Source organism: Oncorhynchus mykiss, chromosome 24 (genome assembly GCF_057628025.1).
Source record: "Oncorhynchus mykiss isolate SJ-2025 chromosome 24, ASM5762802v1, whole genome shotgun sequence".
Classification (NCBI taxonomy): Eukaryota; Metazoa; Chordata; class Actinopteri; order Salmoniformes; family Salmonidae; genus Oncorhynchus; species Oncorhynchus mykiss.
Window position 1 is genome coordinate 5,605,778 of NC_143045.1, and position 26,488 is coordinate 5,632,265.

A 26,488-nucleotide genomic window follows, 5' to 3' on the forward strand; every position below is an offset into this window, starting at 1 on the left:
GGACAGCTCCTTGGAGTAGAGGATGATGGGTAAAAACGGTGTACACCTATAGGTGCATGTTGTGATTCTAACAAGCAGTAACCTGGCTACCTGTGAGCTCAGAGTAAAAGTCACATCTATTTAAATATAGAGTAAACTGTGCTGCGGGTAGCTTGAGTTGGCTACAAATGCACATGCACACCCATTGTAATAAGGATTCAAATATATTCTTTTTTTTTTGGCTTGTTTGTTTCACTTGGCCTTGGTGGGCTAAAACAGCGCACAACTGAGCCTATAGAAAAGGAGTTTTAGAATGCAGTTTGGCCAGGGGACCTGTACTGTTCTGTACGGCATGCTGCAGGTTGGAACAGTGGGTGTTCTCTGCACTGGAATGTGGGAAGCAGAGAGCAGACTTCACAAACTCTTGGCCTGGCAGTGTGAGTAGGAGTCGCTCCGGCAGTGGGCCGCAGGAGACCCATATCAGTATCAAATCAGACGACTATTACATCTACTATATACGAAGCAGACAATGTTAGGACTGAGTGGATATATATCTATTTCTGTCCCCTGACTGCCATTGTCGATCTTTATATTGGATAAATATACCCTGTGGCAATGTAATCTACAATGCTTTGTTAGAAACTTGGAGTGTTCTTTTTTTGAGCTGCAGAACATTCACATAACGTCATTTGTTGAATTTCAAGGTTGTGCAAGTTTGATGAGAGTGTATCAAATGGGGCTTAATGAGACTGCTATAACAGTACTCATAATACTACCAGCCATGCTGTTAGTCTGTGCTGCCTGAGGCGTTGGCTCTCAGGGTGAGTCGTGTGGATCTGCCACGGTTCGAGGCAGACTTGAGCTGATCGCAGCTTTTAGTCCACCATAACATGCGATCCACAATGCATCACTGCTGCTATGCGACTGCCTCTAGAGCAGCACTACACTGGGCGTGCTCACTGCTGCGCCCCGCAGCTCAGGCACGCACAGTCGAGCTCAGAGCTTGTGGATCTCAGCTCAGACATGGCTAGTCGAGCGCAGAGCTTGCGGAACTGAACATACTGAGGGGCTTGAACAGACGGTGTTCTTCTAGAGATACTGAAACAGTGAACGATAACTCCGTACTTAGTAACACACAAGACATGAAATACCGATGGTATTCTTTTGGACATTCTCAGATCTGATTGAAGTTAGAGAAGGGAAAATGAATCTGCTGAAAACAAGATACAAACGCAGTAACTAGCCTTAGGAATCATTTTTCTTCATCGACGCGATCCTTCTGAATACACCAACAGAGGCTTGATAATACAAAGACACTGACAGACAAGGATCAACTGAACAGTATTGCTTTTCTCCCAAGAGGCAGGTTTTGGTGCTTTTCCTCCAATGTCAAAGGAGTAACGGTTCACTGACTTCACATGGAACCAATATTGTGTGTGTGTGTGTGTGTGTGTGTGTGTGTGTGTGTGTGTGTGTGTGTGTGTGTGTGTGTGTGTGTGTGTGTGTGTGTGTGTGTGTGTGTGTGCACGACTCTGCGTGTTTCTGGTTTTCTACGGGGTACCACAATGGACAGAAGAGCCACCATGGACCACATAATCACAAACAGTTGGTACATCCGTGCATAGAACAGACAGCGCACCACCTTACCCAATATCCTAGATCCATGAGCGGATTCACAAGCTGTCTCGCGGCCACAACAAATTCAAGTTGTCAACCTCGTTGCGCCCATTAAAGTACGAATGAAATATGGAAACCACGGTGGCGGGTAAATAGTGAACAAGGTGATACGTGATTCTGCAAGGACCCGCGGAAATGTCGTTGCTGTATCCCGTCGGCTGCCTTGTGCTCTCTAAAGCTACGACATTACTTGGCAAACGTAAGTCCAGTGCCACTAGTGCATCCATCAACCCATCCTATAGGATTAAAATCACAACTGTGGGATATGGGTACGGCAGTGCTCTGCCTGACAGCGTGCCCTGGCTCTCCACGTCACCGGGGCCCCTTGTGGTAACATAAGGAAAAAAGGTACTGCAGGTCAGGTGATAAGGAAGACCTTTCCGAAGGTGCCAACCTCAACACGGTGAGGGAATAGAAGGAGGGAGGTTCGAGAACGGATTACGCCGGGACAGACCACTTGTCCATCTCAAACCCGTTATCTCGCTATCACCACACACAATCTGGTTACAGTCAACCCTACCTGCAAAGTCTCCTAGCACACCTCTCTCTATTCCTCACGTCCACCACATTCCAGACGTCGATAAGGATACCCTATGTTAGTAAAGTGCCTACCATGCCCCTCCTCCTAGGTCTACAGCACCACCCTCTCCCTAAAACCCCTGCCCATTGTATGATCTCAGGGCGAGGAGAAGGTGTGGAGAGGAGATGGAGGGGCCTATTTACAGTTCCATCTCAGATGAGTAAACCCTACGAAGTGGACATTCATGTATAGTCCTGGCTCTGCAACCACAATGGTACTTTATGCTCACGTGGATGTATAGAGGTGTGGCCCGTCATTTCAAGTGGCACCTCTGAATTTGACCCAAATGTGGACAAACTAATGACACATTTGCCTTCGAAACAGGTTGGAAATAAATGCATTTAAACAGATATGTTATGGCTTTGCCCTGGTTTTGTCGTGGACTATTATCGCTCTGAGAATTGCATGATTTTCATTAGCGAGGCAAGATGACATTCATTCTTGAGGGGACAGAGTCCTAAGGGGAATGCTTGGATTGAGTGACAATGGATCTTTGTGCTACTTGAGCCATTGCGGTCCGTAGCTCAAATCCCGACGCCCACAGCTGTCTCTATTTCTGGGGGAACAACCAACAACAGTGGGTATTCATAAAATAATCATGCACATTAATAATGGGGAATTTGGTTCATATGGTGATTTGAATACGGGACACAAGGTCAAGGGGTATTGATGATGAGCCTGCTTGGTATTTGGCATCAGAGTCATCAATACGATGTTTTGCACTGTTGAAGTCGTGGGGCATTGTCCTGTATTAGGCCAATAGCCTCATTAGCATGTTAGTCCTATGGGTGTGAAGTGGATGTGAATGAAGTAGCCTACAGATTCACTATACATACAGGCCAGGTGATGACAGCACACTAGACAGCAGTCTTTCCCGGGGTATGGACGTGTTTCATATATAAGCAACATTCACATGCGGAAAAAAATGCATTTGTTATTTGTTAGAAGCGGCATCATAAACTTGAATTCATTTTCATATATATATATATATATATATATATATATATATATATATATATATACGTTTTTTGGTGTGTTTTTCACAGCGGTTTTGAGGCTCCCGAAAAGCGAAGGGAGCAGGCAGTGAAAACAGGCACCCGTGCTTCATCTAATGCAAAAATGACTCAAACCATTTCTGTGCTGGATCTAACATTACACTCCAATGACTCCCTTCTTCCTCTTCTCCTTTATCACACTCCTTTCCTCTGCAGTGACGTTGTCCTCATGACCAGGCCACTGCTTTGCCTCCCGAAGCTTCTGAACAGTATTTGTGTTCAGTATGCAGATCTAATGAAGAGCCTTGACCTCAGTAACTGTATCGTTGAGAATTGTGGCAAACATCTTTCAGTTACTGTGTATCCTATGGAATAGGCACAATTGACACTGTATGAAATTTGTTCTGCATCAAAAATGGACTGTAAACGTTCCTTATAGTTAAAGGAGGGAAGCTGTTCGCTCCCTGTAAAAGGTTTGCAGAGAGTATAAAGAATCTCCATTGGCAACCTTAAATATGGCTCTTAATCAAAAGAGCTGAAGAGATGGTCAGAATATTATATATAGTATATATTATATAGCTGTTATAGATATACAAAATGGCAGTTAGTAAAACTTGACAGTATGGGAGTTACTGTGTGAGTTTGTGTTTTTAATGCAGGTTGGCATTTATCGGGATGAATCTTGTCCTGGAGGCAGTTCTGCAGGGTGGTCACTTCTGGCCAAGCCACAAAGTCTTAAAATGTCATTTTTTAACCAGAGAGGAGGCTAGTGGGAGGAGCTATAGGAGGACGGGCTCATTGTAATGACTGGAATGGAATAAATGGAAAGGTATCAAAACACATGAAACATGTGGAAACCACGTTCTAATCCGTCCCATCAATTCCATTCCAGCCATTACAATGAGCCGGTCCTCCTATAGCTCCTCCCATCAATTCCATTCCAGCCATTACAATGAGCCGGTCCTCCTATAGCTCCTCCCATCAATTCCATTCCAGCCATTACAATGAGCCGGTCCTCCTATAGCTCCTCCCATCAATTCCATTCCAACCATTACAATGAGCCGGTCCTCCTATAGCTCCTCCCATCAATTCCATTCCAGCCATTACAATGAGCCGGTCCTCCTATAGCTCCTCCCACCAGCCTCCTCTGGTTTAAACCTTACCTTAACCCTGACCTTAATTACATTGTTAACCTTATATATAAATCCTAACCTTAAACCTAGCGGAAAATGCTCAGCTCTGCCCCCATGACAAGATTCATCCCAATAAACGTCAATCTGCCGTTTTTACGTCGTGAACATGAATGAGTAACTGGTGAGACGTCGATGTTGATTCCAGAAATGCTTGTACAGTAAATTGACTTTGAGCTGATTCAGATAAATGCTGCAATTAAACCCCAATCTGAATACACAACACATAAGGTGTGTCATTGGAGTGTGTCTGATCCAGCCCCGATCACCTGTCATGTTCCCCAAATCTCAAGCACATATGACATATGACATTTGATTTCACATTGGTTCATGTTATACTTGTGTCATTAGATAAAGATAAAACAGTCCATTGATAATAGCTTTCTTTCTATGTATGTGCAATATATTTGCATGTGTACATGTACAGACATATGCTGTATGTACATATACACAGGCGTATATGTTTCATGCCTTCGGTGTGGCTTTGTTGTCCGCTTTGGCTGCATTGAGTTCATTGTCTGTGTTGTCCTGTCCTGAGCTCACAAGGCACTCTTTACTGAGAGAGAGAGAGAGAGAGAGCGAGAGAGAGAGAGAGAGAGACAGAGAGAGAGAGACAGAGAGAGAGAGAGAGAGAGAGAGAGAGAGAGAGAGAGAGAGAGAGAGAGAGAGAAAGAGAGGGGGGAGAGAGAGAGAGAGGTCAGAGTCAGTGTGAAAAACAAAAGGCAAGTAAAGAAATGTTGATAAAGGCATGCATACCAATGTTCCATGACAGTTTCAAAGGGGGGAGGTGGTAGCCGAAGAGCTGTCGGTTCGAATCCCAGCGCTGACGGGAAAAATGTGAAGGGGGTGAGCTGGCAACCAGAGGGTTGCTGGCATTAATATCTCAGGTGCCCTTAAGCAAGGCAGTTAACTCCCAAACAGCTCAACGGGCGCCACTCTGTGGCTGCTCCTGTGCTGCTCCCAGCCTGTGTGCGCTATCTCTGTATCTGAAATGTATTATTTATTTTTTCAGCTGCACACACTCACATAATACATCCTAACTTTATACTCTGCCATCACTTATACACCTGAGTTGTCATCACTTATGCAACTGAGTTGTCATCACTTATGCAACTGAGTTGTCATCACTTATGCAACTGAGTTGTCATCACTTATGCAACTGAGTTGTCATCACTTATGCAACTGAGTTGTCATCACTTACTTCTTCTCTGCAGACTTTTTTAGAATGAGGAGCACCACAGTCTTTGTCACCATGACAACGACGATCAAGCCAATGACCCCGCCCACGACAGACACGATGATGGTGGTTACGGTATTGTCAACCACTTTCACTGGGGAGACAAGAGAGAGGGCGGACGGGAGGGAAGAATGGGATGGTGAGAGGAAGAGAGGGTTCTATAAGAATAGCACTCAGCTGTTTCCCTATAATGAGAGCCAGGCGTACCTTCTAGGAGAATATGAAGAAGTCATTTGACGCAGATCTTTGACATTAGGTCAAAGGTGAATCTGTAAACATTGAAGAAAAACCAACCAGCAAACATCTTTTACCAGGCAACGAAGAGAGAGAAGGGTGGAAGGATAGAGATGGTGTGGTCAGTCTCACAACCACAGAGCTCGGTGATCGATTAATCCACTCATGAAGAGGTATGATACCTTTCCATATAGCGTTTACTTCCAAGGAATTGATTCTAGTGTATAAAAAAAATACATAGATCATGCTGCAACATAACACTTGACCATGGAACTGATATCAGGCTATTCTTGAGCCATTATATGCTGGGTGGCTCGAGCGTTGCGTCGTGCGTAAGAACCGCCCTTAGCCGTGGTATATTGGCCATGTACCACACCTCCTCATGCCTTATTGCTTAATTATAAACGGTGTAGTTCCAGTCCTGAACGCTGATTAGCCCGACAGCCGTGGTATATCAGACCGTATGCCACGGGTATGACAAAACATTTATTTTTACTGCTCTAATTACGTTGGTAACCAGTTTCTAACAGCAATAAGGCACCTCGGGGGTTTGTGATATATGGCCAATATACCACGGCTAAGGGCTGTGTCCAGGCACTCCACGATGCATCGTGTCTAAGAACAACCCTTAGCCGCAGCCATAAACCACACCCCCTCGTGCCTCATTGCCTAAATATACAATGTGAAACTTAGACACATGACAAAAGAATCAGATATTTGCCTCTACTTCCACCTGAAGGCATCAAACCGACTGGTGACCATGTGGCCTAAACCTAAATTATGAACATGTCGTCGGTGAGTATGTTGTATGCAGTCAAGGGAAGGTGCAGTGCCTTACACTCATCCACCACGAACAGGGTGAAGATGGCGCTATGGTTGCGATGCTTCTCCTTGGGATTCCGGGCGAAACAGGTGTACTCTCCCTCGTCCTCGAAGGTCACGTTGAACAGCAGGATGGAGATGTTGTTGTGCTTACTGCTGCCCACAAACTCTATCCGCTCGTGGTACACCTGCACCCGTGGTTCCACACCTTCCATGGGGATCACTGCCTCACACAGCTGGAGAGGAATAGGGAGGGGGAGAGGGAGAGGGGAGAAGGGGAGGAAGAGGAGAAGAGGTGGGAGAGGGAGGGGGAGAAGAGGAGGGAGAAGGAGAGGGGGAAAGAGGTGGAGAACAGAGGTGAGGGGGAGAGGTGTTGAGATATGAGCGGGAGGTCAAGTTGCTCACTGAGGGGGTGTTAGTGACGGAGATAACTCCTCTCGGTCAGTGTCTTGCCTTCATGAAGGTGCCGTTGTCGTTGTATTGCCAGTTGAAGTAGAGGTTCTTGATGCCGATGCAGCTGGAGTAGGTGCATGGTAACAGCACCGTGCTGCCGTTCATTGCCTCCATGAAGGGCACCTTCCCCACTGAAACCTCCAGCGCTGAAGCACACCATACCCCTGGAAAGGACGGAGGTGGGAGGGAAGGAAGAAGAGAGAGAAAGAGAAAGAAAGAGAGAGAGAGAGAGAATGTGATTAGATTTGTAATTAAACAATTTTGGATCCAATGATGTGGCAGACTGGAAGACAGAAATGTAAATTCTCTACAGAGAGAGAAAGAGAGAACAAGGAAGGGAAAGTGTGAGGACATCATTTGTTTTTCACCAGCAGCAGTAGCTTACATTACCGTCTTCTCTTATCTCTGGCTATTTTTATAGAGGCCTGGCTGTTAAATGGTTGTTACTATCATCACTTACCCAAGGAGCTGGCACTGGGGAACAGCACACACACACGCAGTCAACCTCAACAAGCTCTCACAGTCTCACGTCAGAATGAGATATTCACCGATGTTCCTCAAAAGTCAAATTTCGAAGTTGTTTAAGGTGAAGTTTAGGCATTAACTCTGAAATCAAGGGTTAAAGAATGAGGCTTAGGGTTAAGGAAGGGTTAAGGGTCAAGGGTTAAGGGTTAAGGAATGAGATAGTTTTGTTTTAAGCCTAACTTTTTATTGCTGGATCTCAACCTTTGGAATAAGAGGCGGATGGGTACACCAATCTGTTATCACCGCCCACAACGCTCTAGCAAAACAGAAACCCACTTGAAGGTAACAGCGCTCACCGTTGCCCCCTAGTGGTCGGTTTCTATGCCATCACCTGACGTCCTCAGACATGGATGGACGTCAAATACTGACTTGTATCACGTGACCTGGCTGGTCAACCTAGGCCAACATAGACCTGTTTAACATGACACACCGGTGTGTGTCTGCGTTTGTGTGTGTGTGTGTGTGTGTGTATGTGTGTGTGTGTGTGTGTGTGTGTGTGTGTGTGTGCGTGTTTGAGTGTGCGTGTGTGTGTGTGTTTGAGTGTGTGCCCATGATAAGTCATCATGCCTCCCCCAGTCAAAGAACCCGCGTGGTCTCCAAAATATTTGAGTCCTCTGCATTCTACTGCATCCAAATCAAGTAACCTACTCAAACATGTTTTCATGGGAGAGCGAGTGAGAGACGGAAGGTGAAAGAGGAAAAGAGGAAATGCGTGTGTGTGGGAGTGAGCAGGAGGAGGGACAGAGAGAGAGAGAGAGGGGGAGAGACAAAGAGGGAGAGTGGAGGAGGAAAGAGAGAAAGCTAGAGAGAGAGAAGAGGCAGGTTGTTTTCTGTCTGGTCCTGTGGGCCATGCCGTGCAGCACGCTGCAGCATGGCGGGCGGTGGTATTCTCACCACGCGGCTTGGCGTCAGCGCTGAGAGGACTGCACAGGGGCTATTTTTAAATCCTCTCGAATCCCATCTCAATATTTCATTCTGGGAAAGAAATAGTGAGTGTGTGTGCCGAGTGTATGGGTGGGCCTGTTACCAACCCTGGTACGAGTGAGTGTTTTCTGGACGGTAAATGACTGAAGACTATAGTACTACAGTCCCACTAGCCTTGCACAACATGGCAATAGATCAGATCAGGAGAACCAAGCAATCCAATCAGCTAATTACCTCAGCTTAGCTCAGCTCAGCCTAGCCCCTGCGTTACCATAAGCATAAAGTGAAAATGAAATAAAACATTGCCCTTTCCAAAATAATTGAAATGATGAATCAATGAAAATCATTTCTGTCAATAGACAGGTGGGTTGGTAGCCTGGGTACCAGTCTGTTTCTGTAAACATTCCACTCTAAACAAGGCATATGAGACGCAAGGACTGGAATGTTAGCAGAAACAGACTGGTACCCAGGCTAGTGGGTTGGCAACGCCACGATGAAAAACGCAAAAGGCTGTGTGTTGTTGTTACTTTGGTCGGTCAGACAGCTAGCAGAAATGACTCGAAGCGTGAACACAGACGGCTTGTTTCAGCTAGTTCATGGGGCTTGCGAAGCAAGAGTCCCCACTTAAAATCTTCAACGGACTTCTTCTTATCATTTTTCTTTAGCACGCTACTCCTCTTACGCCATTTAAGCTGGAACGTGTCATTCAAACTTTAAAACATGCAGACTGGTCTGGACTGAGTTGCTTGTTGTAAGGTTCTGCTTTTCTTTTCCTAGTCAACCTGTTCTTTTCCTTTGTGTTCTGGGAACGAAGCCCTGTTTCTTTGTGTTCTGGAAGGTAGCCCTGTCTTTCATTTTTGTTCATTGATTTCACCTGTGTTCATTTCTCACCTAGTCTCATCAGCTCCCTATTTAGTTACGTTTTTTTTCCTGTATGTATGGTTGTGAGATATTTGTGTTTGACTGCCTGCCTGTGTTTGACCATTGCCTGCCTGTGTTTGACCATTGCCTGCCTGTGTTTGACCATTGCCTGCCTGTGTTTGACCATTGCCTGCCTGTGTTTGACCATTGCCTGCCTGTGTTTGACCATTGCCTGCCTGTGTTTGACCATTGCCTGCCTGTGTTTGACCATTGCCTGCCTGTGTTTGACCATTGCCTGCCTGTGTTTGACCATTGCCTGCCTGTGTTTGACCATTGCCTGCCTGTGTTTGACCATTGCCTGCCTGTGTTTGACCATTGCCTGCCTGTGTTTGACCATTGCCTGCCTGTGTTTGACCATTGCCTGCCTGTGTTTGACCATTGCCTGTGACCACGATTCCGGCCTTCTGCAAGGCTTAATAAACATCTGCCGCGCTCTGCATGTGAATCTACACATTTTTCTCCCTGAGTATTCATTTCACTTGTATCCAACTTCTTGATATATTTTATACTTTTTAAACTATGAAACTTTTTGTCTTTTTTTTTGTCCTCCGTCCACTTTCAAGAGATTTCCCATTGCGACATCATCACTTTCGACATTCCATTCAATGTCAATGCAACTTTTGACACAAATCATCTACTTTGACCACTTTGCCAACAACTTAGACAAAAATTGAGGGTTTAACATCTTGGTCTACTTCCTTGCTTTTCAAATCTGAAATTGTAACAGAATTATCTGTTAGAATTATCTGTTACCAATCTGTGACTAGGGTGGGTATGTTAGTTGGCTTGTCTAGGGGTTTTGTATATCTAGAGTTTCTTGTAAGTCTAGGTTTATTGTATGTCTATGGTGGCCTGAATTGGTTCCCAATCAGAGGCAGCTGTTTATCATTGTCTCTGATTGGGGACCATATTTACAGTGCCTTGCGAAAGTATTCGGCCCCCTTGAACTTTGAACTTGAACTCCGTATAAATGCACCTGCGCTGTGATAGTCTCAGAGGTCCGTTAAAAGCGCAGAGAGCATCATGAAGAACAAGGAACACACCAGGCAGTTCCGAGATACTGTTGTGAAGAAGTTTAAAGCCGGATTTGGATACAAAAAGATTTCCCAAGCTTTAAACATCCCAAGGAGAACTGTGCAAGCGATAATATTGAAATGGAAGGAGTATCAGACCACTGCAAATCTACCAAGACCTGGCCGTCCCTCTAAACTTACAGCTCATACAAGGAGAAGACTGATCAGAGATGCAGCCAAGAGGCCCATGATCACTCTGGATGAACTGCAGAGATCTACAGCTGAGGTGGGACAACAATCATTCGTATATTGCACAAATCTGGCCTTTATGGAAGAGTGGCAAGAAGAAAGCCATTTCTTAAAGACATCCATAAAAAGTGTCGTTTAAAGTTTGCCACAAGCCACATGGGAGACACACCAAACGTGGAAGAAGGTGCTCTGGTCAGATGAAACCAAAATTGAACTTTTTGGCAACAATGCAAAACGTTATGTTTGGCGTAAAAGCAACACAGCTGAACACACCATCCCCACTGTCAAACATTGTGGTGGCAGCATCATGGTTTGGGCCTGCTTTTCTTCAGCAGGGACAGGGAAGATGGATGGATGGAAAGATGGATGGAGCCAAATACAGGGCCATTCTGGAAGAAAACCTGATGGAGTCTGCAAAAGACCTGAGACTGGGACGGAGATTTGTCTTCCAACAAGACAATGATCCAAAACATAAAGCAAAATCTACAATGGAATGGTTCAAAAATAAACATATCCATGTGTTAGAATGGCCAAGTCAAAGTCCAGACCTGAATCCAATCGAGAATCTGGAAAGAACTGAAAACTGCTGTTCACAAATGCTCTCCATCCAACCTCACTGAGCTCGAGCTGTTTTGCAAGGAGGAATGGGAAAAAATGTCAGTCTCTCGATGTGCAAAACTGATAGAGACATACCCCAAGCGACTTACAGCTGTAATCGCAGCAAAAGGTGGCGCTACAAAGTATTAACTTAAGGGGGCTGAATAATTTTGCACGCCCAATTTTTCAGTTTTTGATTTGTTAAAAAAGTTTGAAATATCCAATAAATGTCGTTCCACTTCATGATTGTGTCCCACTTGTTGTTGATTCTTCACAAAAAAATACAGTTTTATATCTTTATGTTTGAAGCCTGAAATGTGGCAAAAGGTCGCAAAGTTCAAGGGGGCCGAATACTTTCGCAAGGCACTGTAGGTAGCCATATTCCCTTGGTTATTTTGTGGGTTCTTGTCTATGTGTAGTTGCCTGTCAGCACTCGTTTTGTATAGCTTCACTTTTGTTAGTTTGTTCAGTGTTGCATTTGTTTAATAAATTAAGAATGTACGCTTACCACGCTGCGCCTTGGTCTCCTCCTTGCAACGGACATGACACTAGCTCCTTGTCCCTAGTCCCTAGCCTCTAGCCGCTTCAGTCCAAATAGTCTCGGTCATATTTATATTGCATCTGAAATCTAAACCCTGTAATCTGCATTGTGTAATCAATATGGTGTGAATTCCACCTAGGGGGCTAGTTGCCGCTATTGGCATATAGTTTATACCCACCCAATCCACTGTCAGATCTTGACAGATTGTTCTTTTTACTGGGCCGCTGTGGCTGAGAATGACAGTGTTGAGAATGACAGACGCTAGCATCAATCACAGTTCAGCAAAGAGAGGGAACTGACTGAGGGAATCAGAAGGAGAATGAGCGAGGGGTCCCTGCAAAACAATCCAAGCTCTCTATTTTGCATTATTTCAATTTTGCCTTCCCGGGTTATCTCCCTTACCTATTTCTAGGGATGCATAGGCATATGGTACACACAAACCCTTGCACGCACGCACACTTCCCTCTTCAGCGTCGCAATATATCCCTCCCTCCATCCATTTCGCTCACGCTCTCTCTGTAATGCAGCAGAGTAATGCTGCAGCAGCTCAAAAATACTCTGTTTCTCGCTCTGCCTCCTTCTCCCTCGCTCTCTCTGCTCATCCACTCCTCATCTTTACACAATTTATAGGCAACTGTTTTGTGGTGGTGTTGGTTTGGGCCCAAGGGGGCTCAAGGGCTCTGAGGCCCGGGTTTGGCCGACACTCTGAGCTGTATGATGCCAGCAGTGCTGGGCTAGCTCGGTTGGGGAGAGCATGGCCGGTCAGTCACGTGTGTGTGTTGTGGGTCCCAGGAGGGCAGGACAGAACTAATCTCTCAGTGGTTTTAATTAAAGAAACACCCTTTTGCTCGCCAGCCTCGACTGCCTGCCTGCTGCCTGGCAAATATATTACCTCCAATCACTTTGTCACACGTGCCCAGACGAACACACACACACACCTACCCACACACAGACACACAACACAATCGTTGCCTCTAAGAGAGAGAGAGAGAGAGAGAGAGAGAGAGAGAGAGAGAGAGAGAGAGAGAGAGAGAGAGAGAGAGAGAGAGAGAGAGAGAAACAGGCTGCCGTTGGACCGGTGTGTTTACTGCGAAGGCTTGACTCCTCGTCGATTAGCTGTGACTCGGCAGACTGTTTGTTCTGTTGACACAGTCAACGTACAATTGTGGTGACACTGCTGTTACCGTAGTCTGAGAGTTTTACATTACCGCTGTACAACACTGTAATATCCAGTGAATGAAGAAGGGTTCTGCGCACCTGATACATGATATTTGCCTTGTAGTCTAAGAGCTAGTGTCTATCGCACTGCTCATTTCACGACTAAGCACATTTTTAAGCATGTGGGGTGTGTGTGTGTGTGCCTAAATTCTTAAACCTACCTGTCTGCGTCTCTGTGAGGTGTTTACTTGTTTGTCCTCTAAACTACATCTGTCTGGACTAGCAACCCAAGCTGGTAGCCTCCCTGTCCTCTCCTGACTCCTTTAGTGGCCCTTGTGAATGCATCACAGCTGTGTTATCTCATGCTAATCTCAGATTAAATCAAGAACAGCTGTCCTTAAACCCCCCCCCCCCACACACACAGACACACACACAAACACACACATCCGATGACCAAGGGGATACACCAGTCGCTAAAGTTAGATCAGTTATGATCCTAAAATGAGCGACAGAGACAGTGGTTTGTGTGGGGACAAGGCTGGATTATATTCCTAATCTCATCCTTTTGCCATTTTCATCTCGCCCGGGGATTGATCACTAATGTAAAGTGACTGCTGGCCTGGAACTCCCTGTCAGATGCTCCATTCAAACTGCTGTTGTAATTTCTATTCCAAGGGAGTTGGGAACAGAGAAAGGGCACCCTTCTTCAAAACATCCCCATCTGAACTGCCTGTACCAGAACCCAGGAAGTGGTCGTAGGAGTGATGCATTTCAGAAAGAACAGAAAACAAATAACAGAAAGAACACAGCCCTCCATTTACTTAGCTATCTCCCTTCTATCATTCTTCGTTGTGTAGTCTTACTCCCCCCTGTCCCTGTCCCTCTCTTCCCCATCTAAACCATTAGCCCCTGCCTCTTTTACCTCTGTCCCACCATCACTCAGAATCTCTCGCTAACTATTCCTCCTCTCCTCACCCCTGCCCTGTACATCCCTTCATTGCACTAAAAACTCAAAGAGTTGTTTAATAATTAATCTGCCCTTGGCTCTCCCCTCTCCTCTCGTCTCTCTCTCCTCTTCATTACAGGCCCGCCACCACTTGTCTCTACAGGCTGCGTCAGACATTGGGGAAGACTCTCTATTTCCACTCAAACTTTAACTCATCCCTTCTTTCATGGGAGCTCCTAATGTAACCAAGCTCCGGCAAAATACATCTATTTCTCTATTCTCTCCATCTCTCTTCACGTTCCTACCTCTTCACTGAGTTGACCCTTCTCTCATTCAATTTCTCTTCCTCCATCTTCCTCCCCGTGTGCGTTTACTAGTGGCCGTGTGGCCTTAGCCTGGCGCTTGGTTATCCATCTGGTCCCATGAGCCCTCCACTTGGTGACTACAGATGTAGGTTGCTCTATTGCATATGGACATGCATCAGGAGGGTTTTATAACGCAGTCAAACAGAAGCCCGTGAGTCACTCCATAGACCTGAAAGTGAGGCTGAAGTTCAGTAAGTACACGCAGCCTGTGCAGCAGGCCTCTCTCTCTGTCTCTCTGGCCCTCTTACAGGCACACTGCTCTCTCAGCTACAGCACACCAAACAACAGTGCAGAGGGGAAGACATTGTTCCTTCTTGGATCGCTGTCAAATCAAATCAAATCAATGTTTATTTGTCACGTGCGCCGAATACAACAGGTGTACCTTACAGTGAAATGCTGACTTACAGGCTCTAACCAATAGTGCAAAAAAAAAGGTATTAGGTGAGTTAAGAAATAAAACAACAGTAAAAAGACAGGCTATAAAAGTAGCGAGGCTACATACAGACACCGGTTAGTCAGGCTGATTGAGGTAGTATGTACATGTAGAAATGGTTAAAGTGACTATGCATATATGATGAACAGAGAGTAGCAGTAGCGTAAAAGAGGGGTTGGCGGGTGGCGGGTGGTGGGTGGGACACAATGCAGATAGCACGGTTAGCCAATGTGTGGGAGCACTGGTTGGTCATCCCAATTGAGGTAGTATGTACATGAATGTACAGTTAAAGTGACAATGCATATATGATAAACAGAGAGTAGCAGCAGCGTAAAAAGAGGGGTTGGGGTGCACACAATGCCAATAGTCCGGGTAGCCATTTGATTACCTGTTCAGGAGTCTTATGGCTTGGGGGTAAAAACTGTTGAGAAGCCTTTTTGATCTAGACTTGGTACTCCGGTACCACTTGACATGCGGTGGTAGAGAGAACAGTCTATGACTGGGGTGGATGGTGTCTTTGACAATTCGGTAACGTTGCTTCAGCTACACTGGAGAAAGCCAAGGAAAGGTTGTTTTGGAGGGAAAAAAACAAACAAACATGGAAACACGCGTATGCTAGAGGTATCCAGTGTCATTTTAGCTGAACCCTCCAACCCTCTCAAGAGAACACGACTCACCTCAGCAGCAACACCACATAATGACAACGGACCCCTATTAGAACAGAACAGAATTTGGATTTCTCTGAAAGACGGTATCTTCTTTTCCCAGTAAATGTGAGTCTTGGCAGATTTTGAACTATTGTCTACCTTTACCTGTGGTCTAACGTAACGATAAAACACTGAAAGTGGAGCATAATGGCCTGGGATGCCAAGACGGAGATCATTTTCCTACGAGTTTTTGTTGAGCACATCAGCCCTTAGTCATTATCTTTTGAAATTGTTTCCAATTGCAGGGGTACTATTACAGACTGTGTGAGGCACCTTTCAACTTATTTGAAAACAGGAACACACAAGAATTCAAGTCCACAATAGACCCACGTACCAGAGCAAGCATCCTCCAACCCAGGGGATGAGAATTCATTAAAACAAACTCCTCAGCGCTGACCTTTTGGTGTAAAATTTCATGTGCTGTATTTAGGCTCTCAATTTACAGCCATAACTCATTTCCCTTGTAACCTATATGGGAAATCTCTGGACGATTTACTAGAACGTACATTTCGTACAAAATAAAAAAACGGAACTTGATTTCTGGTTCATTTGGACTGTTTTTTTTAAAGGAAATATTCAAGAAAAACGCTTGATGCAGTCCTAGTTTTCATTTTTTCCTAATCAACCCTATTCTCCCAAGGTACCTTAATTCATGATGTCATCAAACATTCCCTCATAACCTTGACAGACACAATCCTCATGTCACGACTTCCGCCGAAGTTGGTCCCTCTCCTTGTTCGGGCGGCGTTCGGCGTCACCGACTTTCTAGCCATCGCCGATTCACTTTTCATTTCTCCATTGGTTTTGTCTTGTCTTCTATCACACCTGGTTCCAATTCCATCAATTCCATGTTGTGTATTTAACCCTCTGTTCCCCCCCCCATGTTCTTGTCCGGAATTGTTTCTTGTAGTGCTTGTGCACGGTATGCTGGTGATTACCGGGTTTGGTTTGACCCATTTCATGTATTGTTCTGTTGACGGTGGTTTTATGTTGATTAAACAACACCGTTGTAAATCAGTTTCCGCTCTCCTGCGCCTGACTTCTCTGCCGCCAGTACGCACCCCATTACACCTCCAGTAAATCTAAATGGCCCAACCATGGCCCAACCACCTATGATTTTAGTACAGCAATTCAAACCATCACTTCAGCAGGTGTGCAATACAAAAACAAATGCCACTGCAGTTTTTCAGTCTAACATTACAACCACGGACCACAGCAAGGAGTCTATGATTACATGTTACAATCCATGTAGATTAATATCGCAAACAATGCCAGTGCATAGTGTTAGTATTACAACACGTTGCTATGTACAGGCCGTCAGCACGGTGCAGTAATTGCACACTGGGGAGGAGTGCTGAGTGTCCGTGTGTGGCCAGTGGAGTTATGTAGCTCTGGGGAGTAGATCAGTAGATCTGTATGTGGGTGAGGGTTGATGACATTCAAAACTGTGTGTCTCTCGCTCTCACTCTGGGTGTGTTTGTGTGTGTGTGCACATGTGTTTCTGCGAGTGGGGGAAGGGAGAATTATTACGGTATTGGCCGGGCTGTAATAACTATTCGGCCTGAAAGAGTGGCGTGTGTCTGAAGAGGAAATGACATCAGCCCGGGGTGTGGGTGCTGGTATTGGCAGGGGCACAGACCAGCTTAAGACGAGTATGGTTATGAACACCAGGGCAGCTGGTGCTGCCGGCCCTCCCCATGATTGTGGCTCAGTCCAGACTAATCTGTGGATCAACAGGATGTCACGAGCTCATAACCAGGACAGTGTGCTCATAACCAGGACAGTGTGCCCATAACCAGGACAGTGTTCTCATAACCAGGAAAGTGTTCTCATAACCAGGACAGTGTGCCCATAACCAGGACAGTGTGCTCATAACCAGGACAATGTGCTCATAACCAGGACAGTGTGCCCCATCCATAAAATACACGGTGATAATTAACCTCTAGCGACGAGCAATCCCGTATCCGGGAGCGTAATCATAGCCTCAAGTGCATTAACATAACGCAACATTTCCTATTCATGAAAATCGCAAATGAAATGAAATAAATATATTGAAACACAAGCTTAGCCTTTTGTTAACAACACTGTCATCTCAGATTTTCAAAATATGCGTTACAGCCAACGCTAGACAAGCATTTGTGTAAGTTTAGCATGGCATAATGCTATGCTAGGCTGTGCTGGCCGCAGGCAACATTTTCACAAAAATAAGAAAAGCAACCAAATTAAATAATTTACCTTTGAAGAATTTCAGATGCTTTCACTCAGGAGACTCCCAGTTAGATAGCAAATGTTTCTTTTTTCCAAAAATAATATTTTTGTAGGCGAAAAACGTCACGTTTGATCATCCTGCTTGGCTGAGAAATGGACAGAAAAATACTTCAACTATAAGCATTAGCATAACGCAACTTTTTCTATTCATTAAAATCGCAAATTAAATGAAATAAATATATTGAAACACAAGCTTAGCCTTTTGTTAACAACACTGTCATCTCAGATTTTCAAAATATGCGTTACAGCCAACGCTAGACAAGCATTTGTTTAAGTTTAGCATGGCATAATGCTATGCTAGGCTGTGCTGGCAGCAGGCAACATTTTCACAAAAATAAGAAAAGCAACCAAATTAAATAATTTACCTTTGAAGAACAACAGATGCTTTCACTCAGGAGACTCCCAGTTAGATAGCAAATGTTCCTTTTTTCAAAAAATAATATTTTTGTAGGCGAAAAACGTCACGTTTGATCATCCTGCTTGGCTGAGAAATCGACCGAAAATACTTTATCTATAACGCCAAACTTTCTTCACAATTTGCTCCATAATATTGACAGAAACACGGCAAACGTTGTTTAGGATCCATCCCCAAGGTATTTTTAACATATGTATTCGCTAATATATCCGTGGAGGCAGTTGGTTTCTCATAAGAAACGATTGGAAAAATGGCTACCTCAGTATTTTACGCAAGGTTTTCTCCGGGAGACACCATGCGTCCACTCGCCCTATATGGTCTCTTACAGCCATTCTCCAATGGAAATGCCTAAAAAGACGTCACAATGCTGCAGACACCTTGGGGAAAACGTGGAAAACGAAAGCTGACTCCTAGCTCCTTCACAGCCATATAAGGAGTCATTGGAATGAGGCGGTTTCAAAAAATGTGGCACTTCCTGATTGGATTTTGATCTGGGTTTCGCCTGTAACATCAGTTCTGTGGCACTCACAGACAATATCTTTGCAGTTTTGGAAACGTCAGAGTGTTTTCTTTCCAAAGCTGTCAATTATATGCTAAACTCACCTCCAGGACAATCACTGGTGCGGCTGATTAGCTGCCCTAAGTAATGTAATTTCTAAGTAATGTAAATACCAAAGCAAATTTAAGTAGGACCATCCTACTACTCTACTCAAACCAGTGTATTACTCTCCAATCGACCTGGCTGGTTAGCCTATCTTCAAAGCAGCAACTCAAGGAGCGAATGGAAGGAAAATAAACTCTGTAGTTCTGTTCAGGACTACATGACAAGTCACCAGATAACAGACAACTATACCAAAGGACAACAGTATGAAACTTGCCAGAACCATTTTGAACAATCAGAGCCTTATAAGCGAAAAGGTCCAACTCCCTTTCCAAGGCGGCCCTGTCCACTGAGAGAAATCCAGAAAACCAAGACATTTCATGTAAATACATTCATGATTTCTTACTCAAAGAGGGCGGCGGTTCATGTGCAAAGTATATGATTACTGTAAGTGAGAGTAGTTTCTAAATGTACCAATCAATGTTAAGTGTCATTCTCTGCCTCTCTGCCCCCCTTTTTTAAGATATTAAGTGTGTATGTTTATCCTGTGTTACCATTTAATTAGCTAGTAAATAAATTATTAAACCTATTTGTGTAGTACTGAATCATAGTAAGGCTCGGGTTTTTGCAAATGCAAGGAGTTTATGGCTGTTCCGAATGATGGTGTGATACGAGGTTATGATTAATACGTTGACTGTTTATAGATTGATAAGTAAAGACCTTTTAGAGTTTCATTCGGGAGATGGTAACTCTTTAAAGAACCGCTCTCGTGGTGCCCCAAATCCGAATGAGTTAATTATTACATGATCATTTTAATCAGGTAAAAATGAAACAGTTGTTGATTATATAAATATACAGATGAATGTTAAAGTCAAGTCAAGACACTATACTATTCAGAAATATCAATATGAGCAATGCCAGAGTCCGGAATATAAATATATATGTATATGATGGTATGTATAGACCGTATATGAATAGAAAAGGTGTGCACAGCAGTAGTTATATGGGATGTGCCTTGACCAGAATACAGTATATACATATGAAGTGGGTAGAACAGTTTGTAAACAGTATTAAAACGACCCGTGTTCAATGAGTCTCTAAGGTGCAGGGTAGAGTCCCGAGTGGTACCAGTCTGATGGCCTGGAGATAAAAGCTGTTTTTCAGTCTGTCACAAACTCAAATGAGTGCACTGTGTCATAGGTTTTAGGATGCGAGTACTGTATCTTAACCAAAGTAGGTTGTTTTAAGATTGTTTTATGCATCAGTCGGGGTCTCTATAAGCTACAAGAGGAGGTCCGAAATCAAGCATGAAAGTGCACAGCTGTGTGGGTTAATATGGTCAAAATGTTTGCCTTGGGGTAAGTTGAGCTAATGTCCATGGGGCAAGTTGAGCCAATGGCCACATACCCCATACAAATGATAATTGCATTTAGTCAGTTCTATGCATAATATGCATAGTATTTTTCCAATGTGTCATGCACATGAACTCAAGATGCATGTTTTATTGTTACAGAGTAGACACCATCATGCCCTGTGCATGCACATGAACTCAAGATGCATGTTTTATTGTTACAGAGTAGACACCATCATGCCCTGTGCATGCACATGTAAAACAAGTAGTGGTTTAGCACCCCTTGAGGTCCATGAGAGAACAGCCAAGGAAACAAGAGAAGGGAAGAAGTCCTTTGAAGCAGCAACACATGATGAAAAAATAGACTGAATGACACTGAAGAAGTACATTGAAAAAAAATGAAAAAATATGCACAAATACCAGTCAAAAGTTTGGACACACTTACTCATTCAAGGGTTTTTCTACATTGTAGAATAATAGCGAAGACATCAAAACGATGAAATTACACATATGGAATCATGTAATAACCAAAAGAGTGTTTTAAACAAATCAAAATATATTGGTGTGGGGGTGCTTTGCTGGTGACACTGTCAGGGATTTATTTAGAATTCAAGGCACACTTAACCAGCATTCTGCAGCGATACGCCATCCCATCTGATAACATGGAGTCAGAGCTTGCTAAACATATCAAGAATTTTGCAGACCAGTTTCATCCCACTGAGCACAGTCCTCAAATCCACGATGGTTCAACTTAATGTCATTGAAATTACTTGGAAACAACGTTGATTCATCCAGTGTGTGCCCAGTCGGATGGGCTTAGAAGCCTTGACTACTGCCCTACGAATATGCACATTGAAACAACATCCCTGTCCCAGACAACTGGTCAATAAATGAAAGGGTAAGTGATATTGAACAGAGAGATCTATATATGAATGTAGGCATACATTTAAGATATACAATATACCATACCCCCATTCCATGAATTTAACTTTGACCTACCAGCACCATCACTCACTGTCACAGGACACCAACACCCACTTACCCCAAGGCAGCTCAACTTATCCTATCCCTATGCTCAACTTACTCCATACGTAAGTTGTGCCAAGAGACCACTTTTTTTTGGACAAGCTATGTTTTCAAAACTGTTATGTTTACATCAATTCTGATTATTTCCAGGGATACACAACGTCCTGAAATATATGTAGATATCTTTGTTACAAAGAATACTATATTTACTTGACATAGTAAAGATGTCTCAACTTAGTCCACTCTCCCCTACGTTGATTACCCATTTGTCTTGCTGAGGGTGAGAGTTCCTGTGTGTCGTACAAGTAGTTTTCATCCATTAGACTTACAGGAAAAATAGATCAATAATGTCAGAAGAGATGTTGGCCATTTCACGCCTGCTCACTCACTTCAAGCACAAACAGACGAGAAGGGGCTTGGTTTTTCATCAGGACTGCACAGACCTTAGTAAGGATGCACTCCGGGATCTTAAAGGTGCAGAAATTGCTCTGCCATTTTCTGGTTGCAAAAAAAAAATCAAATAGTTTGCTTAATTTCAGTTTACGTAACAGAATAAGAATTCATAATGTAGAGAATCATTGTACTATCTAAACCGGTGTAACCTATAGTTTCAATAACCCCAAAATATTTCATTTTCAGCTGTTTGAAGCTGATGTACAAAGCCAAATGTAAAAGACTCAATTATGAAACTTTAGAACGAAGAGCATAGAAATAGTGCACACAGAACAGGTCTACCACTTCTTAGACTTTCTTTCAATGAGAATGACAGATATATCAACTGTAATTCACATTTGTATGTACATTTGGTCGGGTTACTCAAAAAGTTACATATGGCATCTTTAAGCACAACAAATTTGTAACATATCATACAAATTGCAATATTTTCTTTGTTGAAAATGCAGCAAGTAACATATCGTACCAATGGGATAACATTGTACAGAATTGGATGACATAGTATACAAAAAAATGGGGTCCGCATTTGGCTCGTGAGCACCACTTTCAAAACTACTGGCTGAAATTATCCCAAAGTTTGAGATCGCATCTTTAAGCCTTATATTGGGTGTTTGCCTGGCTACAACCTAATGTGCAACTAAAATATCGTAATTCCCTGACCTTCTGTCCATCACCTGATGTGAAGTGCAAGTCTCACAGCTAACATCTCTCATACTGTAGTCAAATAGTCTCAACTCTGCTAATGTAGAACGACCATAGGATCTAATGATATAACTGCCGGGCCTTTCTATGGGGACATTTTGGTCGCACAAACGTTCCAGCAACATTAAAGACCCTTCCCGGGTCTCTGATGGATGTCTCGATGGGGTGTTGGCTTGTCTTAGGCCTGGTTGGTTGATATGTGAACCCCACTCATTTTATTGGAGGTTAAACCCTCCACTGTACGCTTGGGGGATATATATGCACATTAACCCAGCACATTAACCCTTCGCCCCCCAGCTGTTGAAAAAATACCTGTACTTCCCCTTGACGCAGAGCCAAGGATGAGTCGGCTGGCAGAGAATCCAGAGACAACTGGCCAAGTGATACACACAGGCAAGAGATGCTACTTATCAGGTATATCTTAATCTAATATCATGTCAGATTCCATCTCAAAGAAATATGAAAAAAGCCTATTTATTATCGGTAGCTCTCTGCTGTGTCGGCCTCTTTAGAATCGTATGCTAATTTAGACTCGTAAACATATTTTAAGATGTTTTGTGTGATCTTGTTCTTATTTGATGCTGGATTGGCGTCGGTGCCAAAAAGGCACTCACCTCAAAAGATGCTGAGGAGTCTTAAGTTATCCCACGAATAATTGTGTCCATATTACAGTACGTGCTAACAATTAGCGATAGCAAACTGACGTGATCATGTGTGGATTCTCCAATACATAGGGCATAGTTTGTCTAAAGCTTGAGTAACTATACTGTGTTATTGTGCATTATGCAGCACTATATGTTAAAACAATATGGAATATGATACAATATCTGGCTGTCGGGTATTCTACTACAAAGCTAATCTATATACTACAGCAATTTGTATCAAAAAAACATCAAATCACCCAGATATTTAAATGTAGGGTACCATGTGGTTATTGGACCATTCTTAGTGGTCACACTAGTCTGTACAAAACATAGCAGGAAGAAGATGGCAGAGAATGATAATGCACGGATATCCTGCGATTTTGAGTAGTTATTGATCCAACCTGCTCATAATCAGACTTTTTATTTGTATATTAAATATGTTTTCCCCAAAATGTGTAAATACAAAACATGATATTCCTCCGTACATTCTGATACACTTCCCTCCCTGTATTAACACCAATGTAAATGTGTGCCTGATTAAGTGGCATGTGTAAATGTAGCGTGGCAGAATGAAGTGTGCAGTAGAATCTGCATCACTAGATCCTCTGATGGGAAGACAGTGTAAAGGGCTATCTTTTGACAACTAAACTGTGTACCTCACATGACATCTTCCATCCCACTGCCTCATCTAGATGTATATTGTCTTGTCCCATGGATCATTCTCTCCATCACCCCCCCTAAAGCATGGCAAAAGATGTAAATATTGGACATGATCATACTCATTGACTTGGCAGGTCCATTGGCAGTGCCCATAATTCCACTTTCTCTAAACAGGATCCATTGTTACCAGCATCTTCTTAATGACTCAGAATCTACACTCTCTTAGTGAACCGTAAAATAGCAAAGAACCAGCACTCGCTGCCCCGGCGTGGCTAAAACACACGACTCAGAGTCTCCCAATATAGAAAAGCAGGAGCCATGTATCCAAATAAACCCCATGGCTTACAAGCAATAAGTATGCAACCCTGTCTGCCGGCGTCGGACACATTTCTGCAAGCTCGGCAGGAACTGTAGTGATTTGGCTGGCACCCCAGGGGTAGATGGAGGAAGACGGGTGCAGAGAGAGAGAGAGCAAGAGAGAGTTAGAGAGAGAGAGAGAGGGTTAAGGAGAGGAGAGGAGAAATGGCAGTATAAAGTCAGCTCTTGGACTCACCGAGCAGAAGTGTGACGACAACACTGGCATGGACGGTGTCTCCTGAGCTCAAACACCTGGACATAGAGAACCTCCCGCTTCCTTTGGACTCCATATCCTACTGCGTCCGTCTGTTTATCTGTCCGTCCGTCTGTTTATCTGTCTGTCTGCCCCTGGATACGCACTCTGGGTGTGCGGGTGTGTGTTGGCTGGAGCAAGCAGGGGTGCGGGTGGGATAGAGGGGAGGGGTAGGGCAAAGTAGGACGCAGAGCGAGCAAATAAAAAAAAACAATACTTGTCACTCTGCAAAGTCCTGCGATGAGTGTCTCCCTCCTCTTCTCTCCTTCTTTGCGATGAGTACCAGAGGAGGAGAAAGAGGGTGAAGGAAGGCTAATTGCTGAATTATGAGTTCTGTCTACACTTCTGTATGTGCCAGGCAGAAAACAGACAGAAAGAGACAGACGAAGTCAAGGCTGCTGCACCTGATCCAGGCTTTCTCTCTCTCTCTTTGCTTCAGTCCCTCACTCTTGCTCGCCGACACACTGATTATCCACTGAATCCCACAGCCTGAGAGCTAGACCAGGCAGAGGGGAGGGAAAAAACTCACTCAGAGAGAGTGAGCGTCTGCACCGCAGAGCTGTGGAGCAGTCGGAGGCAGTCAGGGGAGAGAGGATGTCATCGTTCCCTCTGATGGAGAGCTGCATGTGGGGGGAGGGAGCGGAGGGGACAGCAGAGCCTGGAGCTCAGGCACAAATGCTGCAGGCAGCAGGCAGGCAGTATGTGTCTCCCTAGCCGGCACAGGGACGAATGAGTGGGGAGGGGGAGCCACTACAGAAGAGTCATGGAGGACAGAGCGAGAGAGTGAGAGGGAAAGAGGGGAGGGGGACGGAGGGGAGAGGGGAGGAGTAGAAGGGGGGGCCTTCAGGCTGAATGCATCTGGGGGCTATCTCACACACAGTGCTGGGTTCAGCCCTGCACTGGAGGGTCCTGGAATCCAACCTGTCTACCACTGCACCCCTGACCAGGTTTAGGAAGGTTTCCCTGGGTACTCTGCCATCTATACCCACCTCCATCCTGGATCAAATCAAATCAAATTGTATTTGTCACATGCGACGAATACAACGGGAGTAGACCTTACCGTGAAATGCGTACAAGATCACAAGATTACACAAAAGAAATAGAGTTAAGAAAATATTGTTACTAAAGTCACATTTCAAAATTGTAACATTTCTAAACAGAAAATTAAAAAAAGAAATCAAATCAAATCAAAAAGTAACAAGAAAATGACATAACAATAACGAGGCTCTATACAGGGGGTACTGGTACCGAGCCAATGTGGGGGGGTACAGGTTAGTTGAGGTCATGTGTAGTGATAATGCATAGCCAAAAACAAAGGGGTGGGGGGGGGGGGGGGGTGACCATTTGACTAATTGTTCAGCAGTCTTATGGCTTGGGGGTAGAAGCTGTTAAGGAGCCTTTTGGTCCTGTACTCCGGTTCCATTGCCATGTGCTAGCAGAGAGAACAGTCTATTTTTGGGCCATTCTCTGACATCGCCTAGTATATAGGTCCTGGATGTCAAGAAGCTTGGCCCCGGTGATGTACTGGGCCATACACACTACCCTCTGTAGCACCTTACGGTCAGATGCCGAACAGTTGCCATACCAGGCAGTGATGCATCCGGTCAGGAAGCTCTCGATGATGCAGCTGTAGAAACTTTTGAGGATCTAGGGACCCATGCCAAATCTTTTCATTCTCCTGAAGGGGAAAAGGTTTCACAACTGTCTTGGTGTGTTTTGACAAAGATACTTCATTGCTGATGTGGACACGAAGGAACTTAAAACTTTTGAACTGCTCCAGTTGAGCCCTGTCAATGTTAATGGGGGCCTGTTCGGCCCTCCTTTTCCTATAGTCCATGGTCAGCTCCTTTGTCTTGATCACATTGAGGGAGAAGTTGTTGTCTTGGCACCACACTGCCAGGTCTCTGACCTGCTCCCCATAGGCTGTCTCAATGTTGACGGTGATCAGGCCTACCACTGTTGTGCAAATTTAATGATGGTGTTGGAGTCATGCTTGGCCACGCAGTCGTGGGTGAACAGGGAGTACTTGAAGAGACTAAGCACGCACCCCTGAGGAGCCCCATTGTTCAGGATCAGCGTGGCAGATGTGTTGTTGCCTACCCTTACCACCTGGGGACGGCCAGTCCAGGATCCAGTTGCAGAGGGAGGTGTTTAGTCCCAGGGTCCTCAGCTTAGGGATGAGCTTTGTGGGCACTATGGTGTTGAACGCTGA

General features: G+C 44.4%; 1 protein-coding gene across 6 annotated transcripts; it reads right to left on the reverse strand.

Moving 5' to 3' along the window:
• Window positions 1-4,737: 4,737 nt before the first annotated feature.
• Window positions 4,738-25,467, reverse strand: LOC110503570 (sodium channel regulatory subunit beta-4). 6 transcript variants are annotated; one of them, XM_021581967.3, is made up of 6 exons: window positions 24,220-25,467; window positions 7,168-7,331; window positions 6,731-6,950; window positions 5,623-5,752; window positions 5,178-5,244; window positions 4,738-4,972 (listed from the first exon to the last, which is right to left on the reverse strand). In XM_021581967.3, the coding sequence occupies exons 1-5, from the start codon at window positions 24,311-24,313 to the stop codon at window positions 5,196-5,198; spliced, it is 657 nt and encodes a 218-aa protein (XP_021437642.1). In that variant the 5' UTR covers window positions 24,314-25,467; the 3' UTR covers window positions 4,738-4,972; window positions 5,178-5,195. The 6 variants fall into 6 exon arrangements, with proteins under 6 accessions (XP_021437642.1, XP_021437640.1, XP_021437639.1 ...); XM_021581965.3 differs by having other exon boundaries at window positions 4,738-4,977; XM_021581964.3 differs by lacking the exon at window positions 5,178-5,244 and having other exon boundaries at window positions 4,738-4,977.
• Between the last annotated feature and the right edge of the window lie 1,021 nt (window positions 25,468-26,488).